The sequence below is a fragment of the Corapipo altera genome, unplaced genomic scaffold (assembly GCF_003945725.1).
Source record: "Corapipo altera isolate COAL_440 unplaced genomic scaffold, ASM394572v1 101, whole genome shotgun sequence".
Lineage (NCBI taxonomy): Eukaryota > Metazoa > Chordata > Aves > Passeriformes > Pipridae > Corapipo > Corapipo altera.
Genome location: NW_020884984.1, coordinates 604,042 through 622,743, shown reverse-complemented (window position 1 = coordinate 622,743; position 18,702 = coordinate 604,042). Strand labels below are relative to the sequence as shown.

At 42.7% G+C, this 18,702-nt stretch overlaps 1 protein-coding gene across 1 annotated transcript in view; it reads right to left on the bottom strand.

The window, feature by feature from the left end:
* Positions 1-18,702, bottom strand: part of EFCC1 (EF-hand and coiled-coil domain containing 1) — a 54,370-nt gene that overhangs the window by 14,708 nt on the left and 20,960 nt on the right. Inside the window, exon 3 of the mRNA XM_027666033.1 lies at positions 3,456-3,571. Within this exon, the coding sequence (XP_027521834.1) occupies positions 3,456-3,571 (116 nt within the window). The remainder of the gene's footprint in view (positions 1-3,455; positions 3,572-18,702) is intronic.

Sequence of the window (18,702 nt, the reverse complement as noted above, 5' to 3'; positions counted from 1 at the left end):
AACCCTCATCCTCTGTGGGACAAAACAACCCTCATCCTCTGTGGGACACAACAATCCCGATCGTCTGTGGGACACAACAACCCCGATCGTCTGTGGGACACAACAACCCCTGATCCTGTGCTGGGATACAACAACCCTCATCCTCTGTGGGACAAAACAACCCTCATCCTCTGTGGGACAAAACAACCCTCATCCTGTGCTGGGACACAACAACCCTCATCCTGTGCTGGGATACAACAACCCTCATCCTCTGTGGGACCCAACCACCCTTCAGCAACACACCAACCACCCCAACATGCTGTAGCTGCTTAAATCTGAGACTGAGCCAGAGAAAGGGGAGGTTTAAAAACCCCACTGAAACCCCAGGCAGGGCCCTCCAGCATCCATGGAAAGAGGCTTTAAAGGAGTGGCAGGGCAGCTGCAGCAAAGATCCTTATTTTAAGTCTTGAACACTTCAGTGCCCTTTTGCAGGTAATTTGTAGCTATTTCACTTCAACTCTCTTCTTTCTCTATGTAAGTCTAATTTAAAGATAAATGTGAAGGGTTAGTGTGGTGTTGGGGGTAAATTACTGCTCAAGGATACAACCGAATATAAACTTTTGGAGAGGAAAGAGAAAGGATCATGCTAGATAAGACTGTTCTTGAACACAGCTGAACACATATTCAGAGGGCAGAAATTGGACATCAATGTTCTCTAATTCATTTACTCATTGTGTTTTCTAGGGACAAGAGTTTTATTATATAAATGTAATATTAGACCCATAGCTATCTCACATTTAGTTATACCTTTTTACCCAAACCTAATGTCTCCTCACATGCCAAAAAAATTGTAAATGGACTGTCTACACTGTATTTAAATATACCTATACTATTATAGTAATATGTCAATGCTTTTTTAGCTGTATCTTATAAAAGCCATTGCATTTAACTCCTTTTTTTTGGAAGATGACATTTACTGGGATTATTATGAGGATTAGGGGATTATTATGATGCCTGTAATTTACTGGGTATTTTTTGGTACATTTAGCACATGAAAAGCACCGGTCACATCTTTATTCTGAACATGTATTTTGAGCTGACATCAGGTTAAACCAATGTCAACGTGATTTTGAATTTTATAATTATTTACCTTAATCACTGTCAAGTTAATTAGAGAGTTTTAATGAATTCTAACGGAGTGATCAAGTAAAATGCTGTTATTTCTTCAAATATTGAAACACATTTGACCTTGGGTATCATTACAAGTGTTGTGCACATGGAGCTTGTTCAGCAGAGGCAGGGGGGGCTCCAGGGGATGGGGGCCCCAGCAGAGACTCTCGGGTGAAGGATGTTCTGCCTCACTCCAAGGACACAGCACCTGCAGCTCCAGCTGGAATATCATGAGAGGGACTGCTGTGTGTCTGCAGGGGCAGGGAACCCTTGGGAGGGCAGTGCAGCTCCACCTGTGCAGGATCCCAGGATCCTGCACAGCTCTGTTCACAGCAACAAGGAAAAAATGGCCTGGTTTTCCCCTTATTTTTTAGTTCTGGTTTACACTCAGCATAAGTTAATGCAATTTTCATTCCAGTGGCATTCAGAGTGCCTAATTTATAGGTTATGGTGATCAATAATTTATTGCCTGAGCAGGAACAAAGCTTGGTTCCTGCAGTGTTGCTCTTTAATTAGAGGATGAACGTCTGTGTGTTCCTGGCAATCCTTACACTGCATGAGCCCAGGGATCAGCAGCACTTGCTCTCTGTGAGGCACAGCAGAAACAAAGCCAGACTTTATTTGCAACCTGTGATACCTTAGGAGGGAACCTTTTTTTTACTTATTTCTTTTCCTGCCATGGGAGTTCCAAGGGGTAACAATCAGAGCTCCCAGCTCGTGTGGCAGCTGTGAGAACTGACCCCACACTGCTGCGGGTTCCTTGGGAGCTCCACAAGGTCTAATCCAGTAAATGAACTGCAGCATCTGGCACAGCAGACACTCAGATGAGGCTTTTGAATGTGGAGGAAGAGGCATGTGAATCTCAGCTGGGCTTCAGGCCAAAATAGCCAAGATCCTTGTAATGCTTTTTGGTTTTCTTCCCCCCACGCAAGGGAATGTCCTCCCCTCCCACTGAACGTGGGCACAAAAGAGAGGAGCTTTGACATCCCCCTTGGAGATTGGGATGGCAGGGCTGGAACCCAGAGAGGAGATGGAAAACTTCTCATGCACCTCTTTTAACAGAAAGCCAGGATTTTACGAAAATTCTTTTACTATGCTGATATTTAAAAAAAATATTCTGCCAGTAAAATCATAGAGCACTTTATTTTTTGTGATATTTAGGCATTTATCTGTAAACTGCCTAATGCAGAATATCTTACTCAATTCCATTGATGTAAGTGCTCTTCTGCTCTAAGAAATTTATGTTTATTAAAGAGTGTGTATAGAGATACATAAAATAGAATTCATTCTGCATCTAGATTAATTAATTTATTTATTTATCTAGTATACCTAGGTCTAATCCTGGATGTTCACACAATTTTTTTTTCTTTATTCAGCTCCCTGAGTTAGTCTTCTTTTCAGCCTAACTAGTCCTTTATTATTTGATGGAACAGTTTTCTCTATTTTTAAATCTATAGCCCCACAATTTATTTGTATGAAAAGTTTTTGCTAGAAAGCTCTTTGCACTTGAAATATGGGTAGCGCAGTTTTACGTGGAAACTGTCTTTGAGTTGGCAAAGTGCGTGATTTGATAAGAATATTTGTTGAAGCAGGTTTACTTTCTAAGTCTAACCAGATGAAGAACGTGCTGCAACTTTAATTGTATTTACATGTCACTATTTTTCAAGTTCCCAAGCAGCTGCTTGCCAGCTCTGTTCAATCCAACCTAAAATCCGACTTTTATATCACTAAAAACAGCTCCAGTCTGCAGGAAAGGTGCCTTGTAACTTAGAGTTATTGCTGGGTAAGTACTTTTTTTGTCCTTGAACTTGATGTGTCCAAACCCATAAATAAATAACTGAAGGGAAGCCAAACTGAGCAATGTTATGCCAGTAGTTAGTGCTAAACAGGTTGGGCCTTTCCAGTGTTACTGGAGCAGCCAGGATGTTTCCAAGGAGTGTGGCTGTACAGAATATTAACTGCAAATAGTTTCCTTGGAAATTATTTTAACTGAGGTTGTGAGTTTTTATTTACAAAGAAATGAAAGCTTTGTATTTTTAAGCCAGGAAAAAAAGTTGGGTGAGATGACTCATATGGAAAAAAAGCAGTTTTAAATCATAGCTCTAAGTAATAAGTTCAGCCTTTTATTAAATATAAAATTATGTGGGAGTGAGAAATAGAAATCTGGGATGCAACCTTTTATCTAGGTCTAAGATTTCAAGATTCACTAGGACAGGTTTGTGGTTTGGGGGTTTAATATATTAGTTTTTCTGCTGCTAATTTTCCCAGTGGCTGAGGAGGGGCAGTGGTGTGTGCTGGGTGTGTACCGTGCTCAGCAGTCCCGGCTCCTCCGGCGGGGGATCCGCGGCTCTGCCGCCCCACGGAGGGACAGCGGGTCCCTGCACCCTCCTGCTGCTCCGGGAGGCTCCTCTCCACCCCCGACCTGCAAAAACAGGGCAGAGCAAGGTGGACTGGGAGGAAATCTGGAAAACCAAAGGATTTCAGCTGCTCTTCTGATACAAAAAACTAAAGAGTACTCACAACTTTTAGTTCAATTTACAGAATCCCAGAATATGCTGAGCTGAAAAGGACCCACAAGGATCATCCAGTCCAACCCCTGGCCCTGCACAGCCCCATCCCCAAGAGTCACCCCCTGTGCCCCAGAGGATCATCCAAACCCTCCTGGAGCTCTGGCAGCCTTGGGGCTGTGCCCACTGCCCTGGGGAGCCTGGGCAGTGCCCAGCCAGCCTCTGGGAGAAGAACCTTTTGCTGAGATCCAACCTGAGCCTGCCCTGACACAGCTCCAGCCATTCCCTGGCTGCTGTCCCTGGTCCTCCCAGAGCAGAGCTCAGTCCCTGCCCCTCCTCTGCCCCTGCCCAGGCACTTGGAACTGCACTGAGGTCTCCCCTCAGTCTCCTCTGCTCCAGCTGAACACACCAAGTGCCCTCAGTGTCCTCACATGACTTCAGATCAAGGCCCTTCCCCATCTTCATTGCCCTCCTTTGGACGCTCTTCAATGGCTTCAGATCTTCCTTACATTATTTAAAGACATCTAGAACCTCTGTATGGAACATCTGCCCTGGCCATCACCCCTCCCTGCCCCCTGGCAGTGCCGTGGCAGCGGGTGCTCCGTGTTCACCGTGGGCACTCAGCACCCACGAGGGCTGGGGCAGAAATCCTGCACCTGCTCCCCTGGGCTCAGAAATGCCAGGCAGTTTTGACCCAAGTCATCTGAGTACTGGAGGTGAATCAGTGTCAGACTGAGAAGTCAAAAGGAATGATCCAGAAGCAGTGACACACCTGGAGACCAGCGAGGTACAGGTAAGAACCTCTGGGCAGATCTGGCACCTCCCTGGAAATGGTGTCTGTTCCCGAGCGCAATCAGGGGATGTTACATCCAGGTGGTTTACAGGAAATGGCTTTCAAGGGGTGATACACAGATCAAGTAATGGAACTGATGAATTTGAGTCCTTAAACGTGCCAACAAAACCTATTTTGAAAACAGTGATTGAATTCAGTGAAGGACAATGGTTGATCTGACTGAGGAACTTCAGGTTACCCAGGTGGACACCACTGGGGCAGTGCCTTCCAGGAGGTTCAGGGTAACTCCTGCCAGAGGAAAGACTCACAATATATTTACGTGTAGTTGAGTTGACAATTTTCTACCCCAATCCAGAAAAGACCTAAGCATGTAAGAGAGTACAAATCACTTAGTGCAATGGAAACTCTTACTGTGCATGAACTAAAATCTAACAACATAAAAATTTTCTAACAATTTAATAAAATATTTCTTTTGGTGTGAAATGCAAGTCATGGTGAGTCCATTGGAGCTGCTACTCTCCTTTTATCAGAGTACATTTGGTTTGGTTCAGCTTGGCTCCCCTACCTAGGGATATACTGAGGGGCAGTATTGATATTTTAGAGGGAATGCAATGGAAGCAAACAATATAGCTGACAAAGAAAATTAATTCTATGACTCCTATTTACATGCTAAATAGTAAATAAAGTCTATGAAATTGAAAGGCAACACATAGTACTGAATTTATTCTAAAGATCTTGGGGTTTTTTCACACAATATACATAATATGCTCCTTATTTCCATCAACTCTTACTGAAGTAAGAGCTATGGAGAATTTAAGAAATTAGACTTTTATAATATAGTAAGAACCTAATATTTCCAGTAGGGGTTGTTGTGTAGTTCACAAAGAATATACTTGCAGAAGAAAACAAACCAAATTCAAGAGTTCTGTGTTGAATTAGGTTCCTCCAAATTCTTCCTAAGATTAGTTTTGGTCTGGCAAAATATTGAATATTCCTTCTACTTAGCACACTAAATAGTCATCAAAAGTGAGAGTTCAAACATTTAGCAAATTGGTCCTGCTGAAACAAGTTGTATAACATGACCTTTTGTACAAATCTTGTAAATCCTTCCTTTAGGTGTTGTAATTTGCAGCCAGAAACAGGCCTGAGCTGTGCAACAGAGCAGCTGATGCTGAGCTAGAGATCAGTATTGCAGAGCTTTGGTTTAATCCCACACAGCTGCTCCTGCAGAGCCACACCAATGCTGGTTCCCTTGTTGCCTGTGAAAGAACATGAAGTAAATAAGATCATGAATTTAACAAAAGAGTCAGTATTTGAAAACATCAGCAGGGACAGAAGCTGAGCTAAGCCCTGCTTAGAAACCAGCACTCACTTGACCCCCCCGAGTAGAACTGACTGCATGAAAAACCAGTGACTTACTGCATTTGCAATTTATGGCATTATTTAGCTTAGCAACAACTGGATTTCCTGTAAAGCCAAGGGAAATAGCAATCCCCAGAATGGAGCCTGGACAGTCATTCCAGCTCCATTAGTTCTGGAAAAAGTCATTATGGAATAGTGCCCAAATGAAATGCACTGTTAAGCTTGGGCATTCACAATGGGGGCCCTGGGAAGCATCAGAGCTCTGGACAGCTACTGGGGGACATTCCTGCCACAAGAATATTACATTTCATTGTTCTGAAATGTGCTGATTTCCTTCATTGTGGAGACAAACATATTTTTGGGTCCGGTACTCAATAAGAATCTTTTATTATTTCTTGAGCACCGTAGCTGGTATTTAGCAGATTGCTCTCTTAGTTTTGAGCTGCAGCATAATTTAGATCTGTTTGGGTTTCAGAGATTCCCAGAGTTAGTTCACATAACACAGAGATGACATTTCAGTGAATGTTCATTGTAGTTATGGAGCTGGTTAAGATTTTAACCTATAAAATATTGAGAATATTCAATTATCATGAAAATCTTCTCTAGCAAGTGTGGGTAAAGGCTGTGATGTTTAACAGGAGATGTGCTGGTGGTATTGACTTCTGACATCTGGCAGCCTGGTGTGCAGTCTGAGGAACATTAAGAAGTTTGGTGGGACAAAAAAACCCCTCCCATATAACTCAGGACTTAGAATAGCAAACTCCTTCTACTTAGATGACATTCAAGGCAAACCTAAATATTAACTGTCACTTCTCTGTTGTCCTTATAAGGGAAGTTGATGAAATACAAAGTAAAAACTTACTATTCTGTAGTAATTGTCTTCAGAGGACTCGTCAGCTCTCTCCTAATGTGGAGAAACTAAGGGAGCCACACAGATGGTGTGTTTTGTTGAGTCTCTGCCCAATAAATGGATTAAAGACAGCCCTGTCTGTCTACTCTGGAGATGTTCATCTGGGAAACTGGAAAGAAATGTAAGTTTTCAGCCAATGTTTTCAGCCCCAGGTGGCACAGGCTCTATCCTTCGCATCAAATCACGTTGTGCTTTAGTTTCCCCAAGAAGAAATACAACAAAGTCAGTGTTCCTTACACCTGACTAAAAAGAGAGATGAAGATACAGCCTTCTTTTCTTGCCCCACACATGGAAATTGTTTTAAGGTGTTCAGGAAAGGGGCAGATTTTAAACATATGGCCAGGCAAGCTGGAATTTCAGAGCCAGATAAAAACGAAGGGAAACAAAGCAGCAGCAGCATGAGTAGATGTGGAAACTTCTAAAACCCAAGGGATTTTGTATTTGATTAGCTAAAATACCATGTCAAGGACCCATTGGAGGCAATAAAACTGGAAATTTGTTGGTTTGGTATGTCTTGCCAGGAGTCCAACATTTATTCATGGCAGTGCCCAGGGAAGGTGGCAGGAAGGGACAGCAACAAACAGCCTGGTGACAGAGGTAAAGGGAGGGGCAGTGTCTGTGCAATAGAGTTCCAAAAGAGGGATCTGTAAGCACAGGTAATTTTCATTTGCATCACCCAAATCCAGTTTAAGGCATTAATCTGCCAAGTTTGGTGCCAAAGATCAAGAGGTAGAGCTGGAGGTGGTTTTGGCTGTACAGAAACTGAGAGGGGGGAAGGGGCTGCTAATACTGCTCATGTAGCTGCAAAGGCAAAACTTGGCATTTCTTTAAACTAGAGCTAAAAATTAGATGGATTGAAGAAGATTCTAATCAGAAATATCACACAGTACAAGAACAGCATTAAGGATATTAATGGATCTTTGCTGTCTATTGGAAGAAAGGGGTTGTTTCCTTCTTTTAGTTTTGCCATGACATAGGATCCTACATCCACTTTGGAGGATATTTCAAATTTCTGACTGGATTTTCTCTCTTTTTTGGTCTTTAAAGCAGATGAAACCACACAGTACAGAAGGTCTAATTTCTAAGGGCTGCTTAGGTGCCATTGTTGCTTAGGTTGGAGTACACAGGATTTCATCCTCCTTCTCAGGGGAGGTGATGGAGGCATGAGTGGAGTCATGGTGGTGCTCTTTGGTAGCAGAACAATGAAACACCCCATTTCCCCATTTCTCATCATGTGATTTAACCACTGGGTCATCTTTTTCTATCTGGGAGCTCTTTATTTTCTTTAGTGCCAAATCTGCACTCTTAATTTTCAAGTGACAGAGATTTGGGGATTCAGAGAAGAGCATAACAAGAAAGGCCAAGGCTTTGGCTGTCACAGTAAATGCTGAAGGGAGGAATCCTCACTCACTCTTAAACACAGGTTTAATTCTTTTCTCATTAGTATTCATACAGCATCCAATGGTTCTTCAAAACGAGGAGAAGAGTGAATAAACAGCACATTTGTTTAGGGCAAAGATCAGAGGGGGGAGCAGGGCTGGAGGTGCCTGGGAAGGGTTTGTGTCAACATGGGGAGGCTTCTATGGAGACAGGCAAAGAGACCCCATTCATCTGGAGCCTTTGTGCTGAGCATAAAGGGCAGCCCAGGGAAGGAACAGTGAAGGGGGGAGAGTTTGCAAAGTACTGGACCTTAAAGTAATGTCCATGACTAATTGGCTTTTAATTGGCTCTCCTGTATTGTTATGGAAACATCCAACTGCAGCAAGCCCCACCTGCCTCTGGTGCCAAGCAAATCTTGAACTTAAATAATTCCTGACTAATCATAAAGTAGCTCCGAGGAATTATTAACTTCACCTTCACAGGCCTTTAACTCGTCTCTTAGAGACTGACTTGCAGCAGACCAAACAGCTGTGAAATAACATTGCCTTGAGTACAGTCACACAAACTAAGCTATGCTTTATTTTCAAAGTGTATGACTTGTGGTTTTTAACCACAATGAGGTGTGATTTTTATTTTTGTACTATTTTACCCAAACTGTCAGAGTTCAGGGAACTCAGAATGGTTCCATTCTGGTTTATCCCCTCCAGGGAATTACAGAGTTGAGAAGGTGTGCATATTTTAGATTTATTTATGACTTTTCATTTACTGCTGAGATCAAATATGTTTTCACACTGGAGCTAAGTGTCTGTGTGGGTTTTCTGAATCCATCTGTCTCTGGTTGGTGCTGTGGGTTGTGAACTCCTCTCCAACAGAAATCATATGAATGATCTTTCTGTGATCAATCCAGATGCTGAATCTCAGGTTTTGAATAGCTTGATCTGTAAGGCATTATATATAAATTTGTAAAGGTATGAAGTTATAGTGGCAGTAGTAAAGATGCCTCAGTATCCTGGGTTTATATGGGTAGTTATAAAGTATAGTTATAACTACAGCTATGGCTGTACAATGGTTACAATTCCGGGAGGTTTCCTGTTGTCGGATGTTGATTTTTGTTTTCTTGCCAAAATCACCACCCTCCAGAAAAAAGTCATTTAACTGAGGGCCATGTGTTTTCTTGCAGAACCTTTCCATCTTCCTGCATGTTGGATACAAGCAGGTAAACCCTGGAATGGTGCTGTCACACACAGAGCTGTAGCTTGCTGTCCTTCCTATGATGATTTCAAGCATTTTTGAGGCAGCACAAACCTTTGTGCAGATACAATTAAATTACAGAATGGACAGTGCCTTTCATTGTCCCCACTGTCCCATTCCAAGGAGCAACTGCTGTGAACTTGGACTGTTTGGAGGAAACTGTTTTTCAGAAATTGGCTGCTCTTAGCACAGGTCTTTATTGTTCATTTGTCAACTGCCTTCTTGTTACTCTGTTTCTTAAAATCAGAGGTCAGATTAGAAAAATGTATTTCCTAGTGTTCCTGACATTTTTGATCCTCAAAGGTTTAGATGCAAAGATCTTTCATTGCATATTGCTTTTCCATGCCATTTGGGTTGAATGTCTCACAATCCAATATTCCTTTGGGATGATCTTTTAGTTTTCAGGTAAGCAAAAACAACAGAGATAAATGGATTTCTAAAGGTCCTTGTAGGTCCTTAGTCTGTGTTTAAAATATCTCATCCCTCTCTTATTTCTGGAGAGAAGTTTAAAATGTGAGTCAAAGCACAGCCCTAAGAGCTGCATCCTTTGGGGATGCAGAATGCAGAGCTGTGACAGGAGCGAGCAGTTTTCCTGCTGATGAAAACATGGGATTGAGTTACACCCTGGACAGGTGCAGTGGTTAGAGTGGGATTGGGAATTGCAGCAACAGCAGATTTCAACGCAGAGGAGTAAAAGGACAGAAGATGAAATATGCAGAAAAAAGTGCTTGAGGCCCAAACACACTCCCTGATAAAACCTGGGATGCTATCCAAGTTCTGGAAGTCTTGCCATCACTCTCCTGTCAGTAAATATTTGGGAAAACTACGCACAAATGAGTTTCTGCTCCCTCTCCCAATGCAGGGCCACATGCAGGATGATAATTTACTGGGCTGTCACCTCAGAGCAGGAATCTATGCAGAGAATGTGGGGGATCTGACCCTCTTGGTGGAAAACACAGATGTGATGATGCTGCCTGATACAAATTCTTGTGTTTTATGTGTATTTGGTTGGTTTTTTCTTTTTAAGGTTCTTAATTCCCAAGATGTCCCTGGAGCACATGCACGACAGTACAGTTATTATCTGGAACATCCCAGTCTGTTTGTCCTATGTGACCTTTGCCTCAGGCAGGAGATGAATGATTCCTGTGGATGGACAACAGCTGGAGAGAGAAGGAAACTTCTGCCAGGAGGTTCCTTTGTTCCTTTTTCACCTACAAGCAGCGAGGTGAGACACACGGGAGCAGAATGGAGTGTCCCTGCCAAAGCTGCTCAAAGCTCCTTTGGTGAAGGAGATTCCACTCATGTCTCTGCCAGAGACTATCCACAGTGTCAGGCAAATTACTTCAGTTAGGCTTTCTTGACATAATTACCTTGTTGCACACGTACAGATAATAATTGAGTCCTGATCATTGTTTTTTTCATGGAGGGCATGAGAACTGCAGGGAAGGGTGGGATCATGGCAGTTCTCACTTGAGTGCTTTGCTCTGAAATACCAGGTACTGGGAACATTTAGATCAGTCAGAGGGGGAGCCTAAAACTGGCAGAATATTTTGAATGTCCTCTTTCTAGTCTGGTCTATTATACTGGGGTGCAGAGTGTACTCCTTCCTTTGTAATGTGTCAGGTGAGGCCACGCTTACAGTCAAGATAAATATCAGTGCATTAGCAAGGCCATCCAAGTACAAAACAGGAGCCCTTATGCACAGACACACACATGCATACATACACATTTCTTACAAATAAATGACTAAGGAAGCTGAATTACAGCTGCATGGGCAGGTTTCATCCTGTGACTTACAGAATACCTTCCTTTCAGCTCTGAAAAGCAGCTCAGGATCTCTGAGTCTCGCTGTTTGGTGTTTTCCTTAACCTTTTTTGGCCTTGAAACTTCAGTTTACCATTCTTAATAAGCTGTTAGTCACTTGGGCTGCTCCATGGAAGATAACATTTGACAATTAGGCTAAACAGAGGAAGTAATTATAGGGCTTCTCTAAGTCCTGCGCCTCACAAGGGATTATATTGCATGGCAATAGTCCTTGAGTGTATCTGTGCTGAACCAGGCTGCTCTTTGCTGTGTGGGATATTTTGTGGTTAATAGTCACTGCACTATCCAGGACAAACGTGCATCACTCTGGAATTATGTCACTCAGATATTCCTGCCCCTTAATGAATTCTTCTCTGACAAAATAAAGGAAATGTTTTGCAGCTGTTTTTCCACGGGAATAAAGAACTCTTTTGCCACACCCTGCTAGCCAGAAATTCAGATATTTACACTGGAAGCTTGGATATACACAACATAGACCTAACTAAAGCTAGACAAATTCAAGTATCACCTATTCTTGATTAACTATTAGCACAAAAGACATTTGCTAAACCTTGCACAAGATTGAAGTCTGAGCTAAAAACCTGGATTCAATTTTTCTCCTCATCCTGGAATTGAAGGTCATGGCTCTGTTGCTCCTCCTTTTCTGTTACACAGCTCTGCTCTCGAATTTGCCTTCATTCCATAGTGGAACAACTAATTTAGTTTACCTGAAGTGTGTGTTAAGCTGGCAGTGTCAGAAATACTCCACAAGCTCACAAGATTCTGTACATGGACTTGGGGCTGGTGCTGGACCCCCCAGTAATGCTGAGCAGCACAGAGTCTGTGTGTTGAGGTACCTGGGACAGCTGAGGGACCAGAAGGGTTTTATTCACAATTGTACCACCCCCCTGACTAACTGCTGACTAAACACCACTTCCCTGTCACACCAACGTGGGGAAACCCTCTCAGCCCAGAGAGCAAATACCCCTTTTAGGAAGCTGGACCTCCCTAATAGGCCATGTGTGTGTTCAGGGTCCCTGGCTGTGTGCAGGTGAGTTCAGAAGACTTGTGCTGATGTTCCTCCCACTGTGCCATGCCAGCCATCTCAGCTGCATTCCCAAGGGAGGGCTGATCCAGCCTGGATCCCTCCTGCTGGCTGCACTCAGCACTGGGGGTTGTGCCAGGCTGCTTCCCCAGGATACTTTACACCTCATGGGTGCCCTCCCTCAGGTCAACATCCTCCACCCCACCCTAGGACAGGACAGAGGTCCTTTTGCCTGGAGCTGGCTGAAAATTCTGCACAGGCACTACGTTACAAGTCACTTCAGATAAGCAGTGTGAGCAATCTGCCTCTCCAGGCTCTCAGGAAGTGAGGCTGAAGCTCATGGGAGAATAAATTCTCACTCAAGATCACACTTTTGCCAAGAAAGGGAGGACCAGGTGATCCTTGAGGTTCTTCCAACCTCAAGGTGTTGGTGTTCTGTGATTTCCAGCCCTCTTTGCTTCTAGTCAGGTGGACAGTCCCCCTGGGGAAACCTCTCTCTGACACTCTGAGATCTCCATTTAGCCCAGCCCATAAGGAATAGGAACCGAGGGCTGTGAAAACAAATACAGACACACCCCCGTGAAAGAATTGTCTGGATACATTCTAAATCTATTTGTCCTTCCTGCTCTTCAAACTCAAGAGTTTTAGACTTTTGTCTCTCCTGGTGCCCTGACTTGTGTTTCACAGAAAGATGCTCGAAAGCCTGTAATCAAAAATTAATAACTAAATCCTACAGCATTCAAAAGCACTGATAGCTCTGACCAGGACACAAGACATCAAGCATGTAAGACAGAGAAAGAAGAGCAGCAGAGCTGTGCTCCTGCAGATAATTTCCTTCTGCCACTGCTGTGTAACAACCACCACCCCCGTGTGTGTTCCTTCACGTAGCCGTGAGGTGTTTAATCCCCAGGAATCCTCCCGTTATCTCCTGTGTGCTGGAGTGTGTCAGTGAAGATCAAATGTCCAGGGAGCCTTTTCATGTCTCCTAGATCAAGAAAACTGTTCTTCTTAACAGAGTCAGGGAGTAGAGGCTGTGAATTTAACTCTGAAAGCTTAAAACCTGCGACAAAGCTGATTCTCAGTTCTGTCATGTGTATGCAAAACTATCAACAGCAGTGGTGCAAACTCCCAAAGGACCTGTTTACTGGCATGTAAATTCCTTCAGAATTTATTTCAGAACTCCCTAGACTTAGAGCCTCATGGATGTGCAGTGACAGAAAAGGCAGATGGCTCATCTAACAGCATCAGTGTGCCTTAAGCTGGCTGCAAGTTGTTCCTGACTGGGTCTTATTCAGGATTTGGGAAAATCTGACATTAATGTGTGAGGGGAGGGGCTTTGCATCTAAGTTGGATATTTCTTAAGCTCTCTGAGGACAGTTGTGCCCTGAGAGAGGCCCTTTGTCCAGCTGTTTGGTGCCTGCAGGTCCCGGTGCTGCCCAGGTGGTTGTGGCTGAGCCCGGAGCAGGAGCTCCGTGGGATGGGGTGTCAGTGCCAGCACTGCCACTGGGAACGTGGGCAAGTCACGGCCCCACGGCCCTCAGATCCTGTGGCAGCAAACAAGGACAACAATTCCCTCAGCCTGTCATGTTTGCTGTTCGTAAAAACATCCTCAGAGCTTCCGAGGGCAGTTTCTCTGTCAGACACTGTCCTGCTGCATGTTCCTCCACACCTCAGCTCTGGGCCTGCTCTTCTGATGCCTCTCTGAAACAGTTCTGAGTTTCCTGAAAGCAGCCTGTCCTGTCCTTTGCCATCTTGAAGCTTTTGTTGTCCTGTTTGGTGAAAAATAACTCTGCCTTTGGAGTAATCCCGAAGTTGTCATTTTCCTCTGCAAATGTTTATAAGTTATTTGCCAGTTCATGGAGACTACCTGGTGATTCTGCATTTGTTGGGGTCCTGGGTATATTTTGACAGCAAATATAGCAGCTTCTATTTTGACTTTTATTGGTGAGAAGGTTAAATAGGAAACACTATTTGGAGGTCAAAAAGCCAGTGACAGAAGTGTAACCATATGTAGCTACTCCCTGAATGTATGAACCGATTTCTAACATGATGTTTATCATGTCTCCCTTCTCCATGGGTGACAAGACTCTGCTTGTCTTATTTCTTTATTTTTATTATTATTTATTATTATTTATTTATTTTCTTCTCCCATTTCCTTATCTGATGAACCTCAGTCCAAGCAGGTTTGTGTTGTATTTATCTCCAAATTCACTTAAACTTCATCTAAGATTAAACTTTGTACAGTACCTTTCCTACTGTAGCAAATACCTAATTAGGTGCATGATTTTAGCCAAGTATGTACTCTCGTTGACATAAACCAATTTAATTACAGTTTCGTTTCATTCTATCAGTTGCAATCCTTACATAAATACAGTTCCACACCTTCTTAAACACTTTCCTAAATAAAGATTTCAGTATTGCTATTTTCAAATAGTTGATTCAATCCAAGTTCAGGTTATGGTTTACACAAGTTCATTTACAGCTTTCCTCAGGTTTTTGCTTTATAGGTCATTTTTCAGTTCCTGTAATATGATTACACTGTATTCATTTCCATGATGATTTAATAGCATAAAATCATGATTCATGTGGGACTTAGCCAATCTTTATACTCCCTAGGGAAAGACTCTCCTCTCCTCTACCACTTAGAATCCCCTGGAATCTGCGGGGTGGCCATATGCAACTGCACTGAATATGTGTAGAAGGTCAAAATAAATTAATACAGATACTTAGTGGAGTTAAAAAAGAGATGCCATAAATATAGGTTACTGTAGGGGTGTACCTAAAACTTCCAGGTTTATGGATGATTTCCAGTGGATCAAATATGGTATTTTAAGGTACTTCAAACTAAAATGATTAAGCAACTAGACTGTAGGAATAAACAGCTATTAAAATACATTTAAGAAATGCAACTTGGGCACACAGAAGGCCATCAAGGAGAGCCTAAGAATGCAATGGTGGTCATATATAACCAGTATAATGGTTTATTGGCCAGATTTTGTTGGTTTCTCATTTGTTGAAATGTTGTTGCACTGTTAAGGCCAGTTTTTGATACCCCTTCACATGCAGGTCTGCTTATGAAATGTGCTTGGAGCACAGGACTGTTGGTGTAGGACATCAGTGATGGAACACCATAAATGTGTCTTGTGTCAGCACAAGGGACTCGTGACAGGTTTGACATCAGAAGTATTACTGGGATGAAAACAAGATCAATAATGGTCTCTATTAGAGTAAAACCTGGTGGTGGTGAAATCTATTCAGCACTGACATGGTTCAGCTGGGATAATGTTCTAAAATGGCTTTACAGAGACCCTTCAGAGCCAGCCAGGGGTGTTCCCTGCGAGTCAGCACAAGGTACAATGAAATCCTGACAGGAGCCCTTGGAAAGAACTATGATATAAATGATAATTGTACTTCTTTCTGCAGGACAAAGGAGCAGGTAGATTTTATTAATAACTTAAAATAACTCTCACTCCTGCCCCCTGTCCCACACTCACCCCTGGGTTTTCAGATCAAGTGAAACACTTGATTGCCCTGGAAATTGCATATGGATCATTCAACAAGGGTATGGAAAATTGAAACAAAGCCACCTTCCATACTTTAACACTGCCTGGGGCTCAGTTTCTCTTTGGAATGCTCAGCCATGCAGCAGACCTGCAGTCCTGGAGGGGAAATGTCCAGGTTCTGTGGAGCCTGGCACTGTCAGGAAACAGAATGGGTCATATAATTATGTTGAAATACGTTAAGTGACCTTTCTACTTTTGCATTGCATTTTCTACCTCCACAGTCTAGAAAATCCCAGGTCTACAGCAAATCAGAGCAGCCTTAAAGGTGATGCAAACCCCAGTTGTGAGGGTGATTCTGTTTCAGCTGTTGTGTATTTAAGGTATTACAGAATGTACTAACATTGGGTTATTAAAAAGGAACATCAGGTAGGTAAGATCTCTAATCCTACATGGCTCAGTGCTCCTGTTTTACTCCCTCATGTTATGTGGCCATCACAGGCTGCAGTGGTTCCTCTTCAGTAAAAGAGCTAATAAATGAGGAGAAGAAGAGGAATGGACCTTGTTACTAGGAAAATTCCTCATAGGAACGTTGGTAACCAGGATTCATGTTTTCCTAATTAACATGACCCTAAATTATTCTGACAAAAGGCTTTGGCTCTTTGCTTATGTATTTTTTTGCTGTTCTTTTTTCTTTTTTTTTTTTTTTTTTTAGCCAATGCTTCATTACAGGTTTTTCCCTGCTTACTGGAGTCCCCCCCAGCACAGCCTGGCTGTGTATGAGTGGGTGCAGCTGGTCTGGGGGCTCCCTGTGCCCTCTGTGGGACACAGCCCATCTCACACAGCCCTGTCCTCCACAGGAGCCCCACGGCGGGCAAGGACGGTTCCTCTGCACAGTCCACAGGTATTTAGGAACAGATACTTCCTCTTGCTTCCATAGAGTTTCCTCAATAGATTTCCACAGGAAAAGAGTGAAATCTGTATGAAAAACAGGAAGCAGTTCTCAGAAGTTTTCTGTAATGCAGCACTGAGAGGAAGACTTAAAATAAATGTGGGTGTTTGAAGCAGTAGGGGATACCAGTTGTGTTATCTTAATGTCCAAACAATTATTCAATTTAACATCATAGGGCTTTAGCAGAGTTAAAAACCTCAGGTATTCATAAAATATATCTAGCTTTTCATTTTAGTTGACAGTAGGTGACTAATATTGAAACTTCTACAACCAGGTATTTTCTATTTATACTTATTGCCCTGGGCAACTCTTTTGGAAAACTTCCCATCTGCCTCAGTCTTGGAAAGAGATCCCAAACTTTCTAGTGCTGATCCATTCCTCTTGCCCCAAATATAGGACTTAATCTTTTCCCTTGGCTTTTTGACATTCTGCAATTCCGTTTCAAATGCTGAGATTTATGCATTAGAAGGAAGACAGGCCAGGATAAAACCTGACAAAATCTGACACACAGAAATATTTGTTAATTAAAACCTTCTAGAAATTTTGCACTGACCCTTTGTGATCCAGCTATAAACTTTTCCAGCTTTTACTACAAGCACTGAAAAGGGAGGGGAAATGTGTAGCTCTCCACCTCAAAAGCAAGTATAGTCACAGCAGTTCCAGTTGATTTCTGGTTGCACTGGGAAGCTCCTCAGCCCATGGAGTCTTAGGTGGGTGAAGGCGGCCAATTAGAAAACGGGGATATAGCATGTGGGATGAGAATTTTTGAGGAAGAAACCCTTAAATTTGTAAATCTTTCAAAGCAAATTTGACCTTAATTTTACTGTCACTTTCTACATTTCATAAAGCCAAACATCAGGAAGAAGATGGATTTGGCCTTCATAGTATGCTGTTTGTATTTGAGAACTTAGAGATAATACAGTCTGTGCTCATTTCTAATACAGAAAATGGCAAAAAATGAAAGCAGAGTATGTTCCTGTGTTTTACTGCCAGGCTTTAGTAATTAGACACATTATGTTTCAAGAGATATATGAAATAAAAGTTCAAAATCCCTTTTATCCATACTCAGCTGTTTCAATCTAATGCTGCTGTTTCAATTTTTAAAGCTATCCTATCTGCACACCAGAATTTCATGGAAACCTTTCAGACATGGCATATTTTGCTTTTTGAAGTTTCCATCAGAGCAAGTATAGAAGGCTTTGGAGATCTGAAGGAGCCCCTTTGAGGTGAGAGCGGAGACAGGAGTGATGTTCTGCAGAGTTCCTGGGCTTCTTTCAGCCCAGTCCCACAATAAAGCCTCATGTTTTGGTCTGTTGCTTGAGTTAAAACTATTGAACAGGCTGTTTGTCAAGAGACTGTTTCATCTGAGATAGACTAAAACCAACCAGTAGCAGGGCTTTGTAGTGAATGTGGATATTTCTTGGGTTTGTTTTCTGTAGAGACTTTAAACAACTACATGGGAAAAAAATCAATACAGTGTGTGCCAAGTACAACACTTGCAGTGTTAAGCCTGAGATTTATCAGCAGAGTGCCCTTCTCCCTCCAAACATCATTTATGTTCTTTAAAGTGATCTTGATTGTTGTGAGTCCAAGTGATCAGTACAATCTTTCATTGCCTGGGTGTTTGCTGCTCTGCCTGTGCCACGTTGTTCAGTGACTGAGAGAAGCTCTGGGGGTGAATTTTCACCCTCTGCAGCGATCAGGCTGGCAATAACAGCTAAAGGTAGGATTTCATGTGCTCTGCCTGCCTTTTGGATTGTAAATTCCTCTAAACAGGGCATGAGTACACTAAACATCATATATCTGGAGGGTCATTAAAAAAAGCTGTGGGCAGTGAACTACAGCAGCTGTAGGTTTATGCCCTCGAAGGATTAATGACAGCACCCCCTGAGCTTGCACAAGTCTGGTTTGCATTAACAAAGGCTCACTGAATCTCATTGATTCTTCCCAGAACTGGGATATTTAGGATAAACACTGTTATTTCCAGGTCCCACCGGGAACAGAAAGGACCTTAGTGTCAAACGTGAGGGCCACTATTACTGCTGGTTTG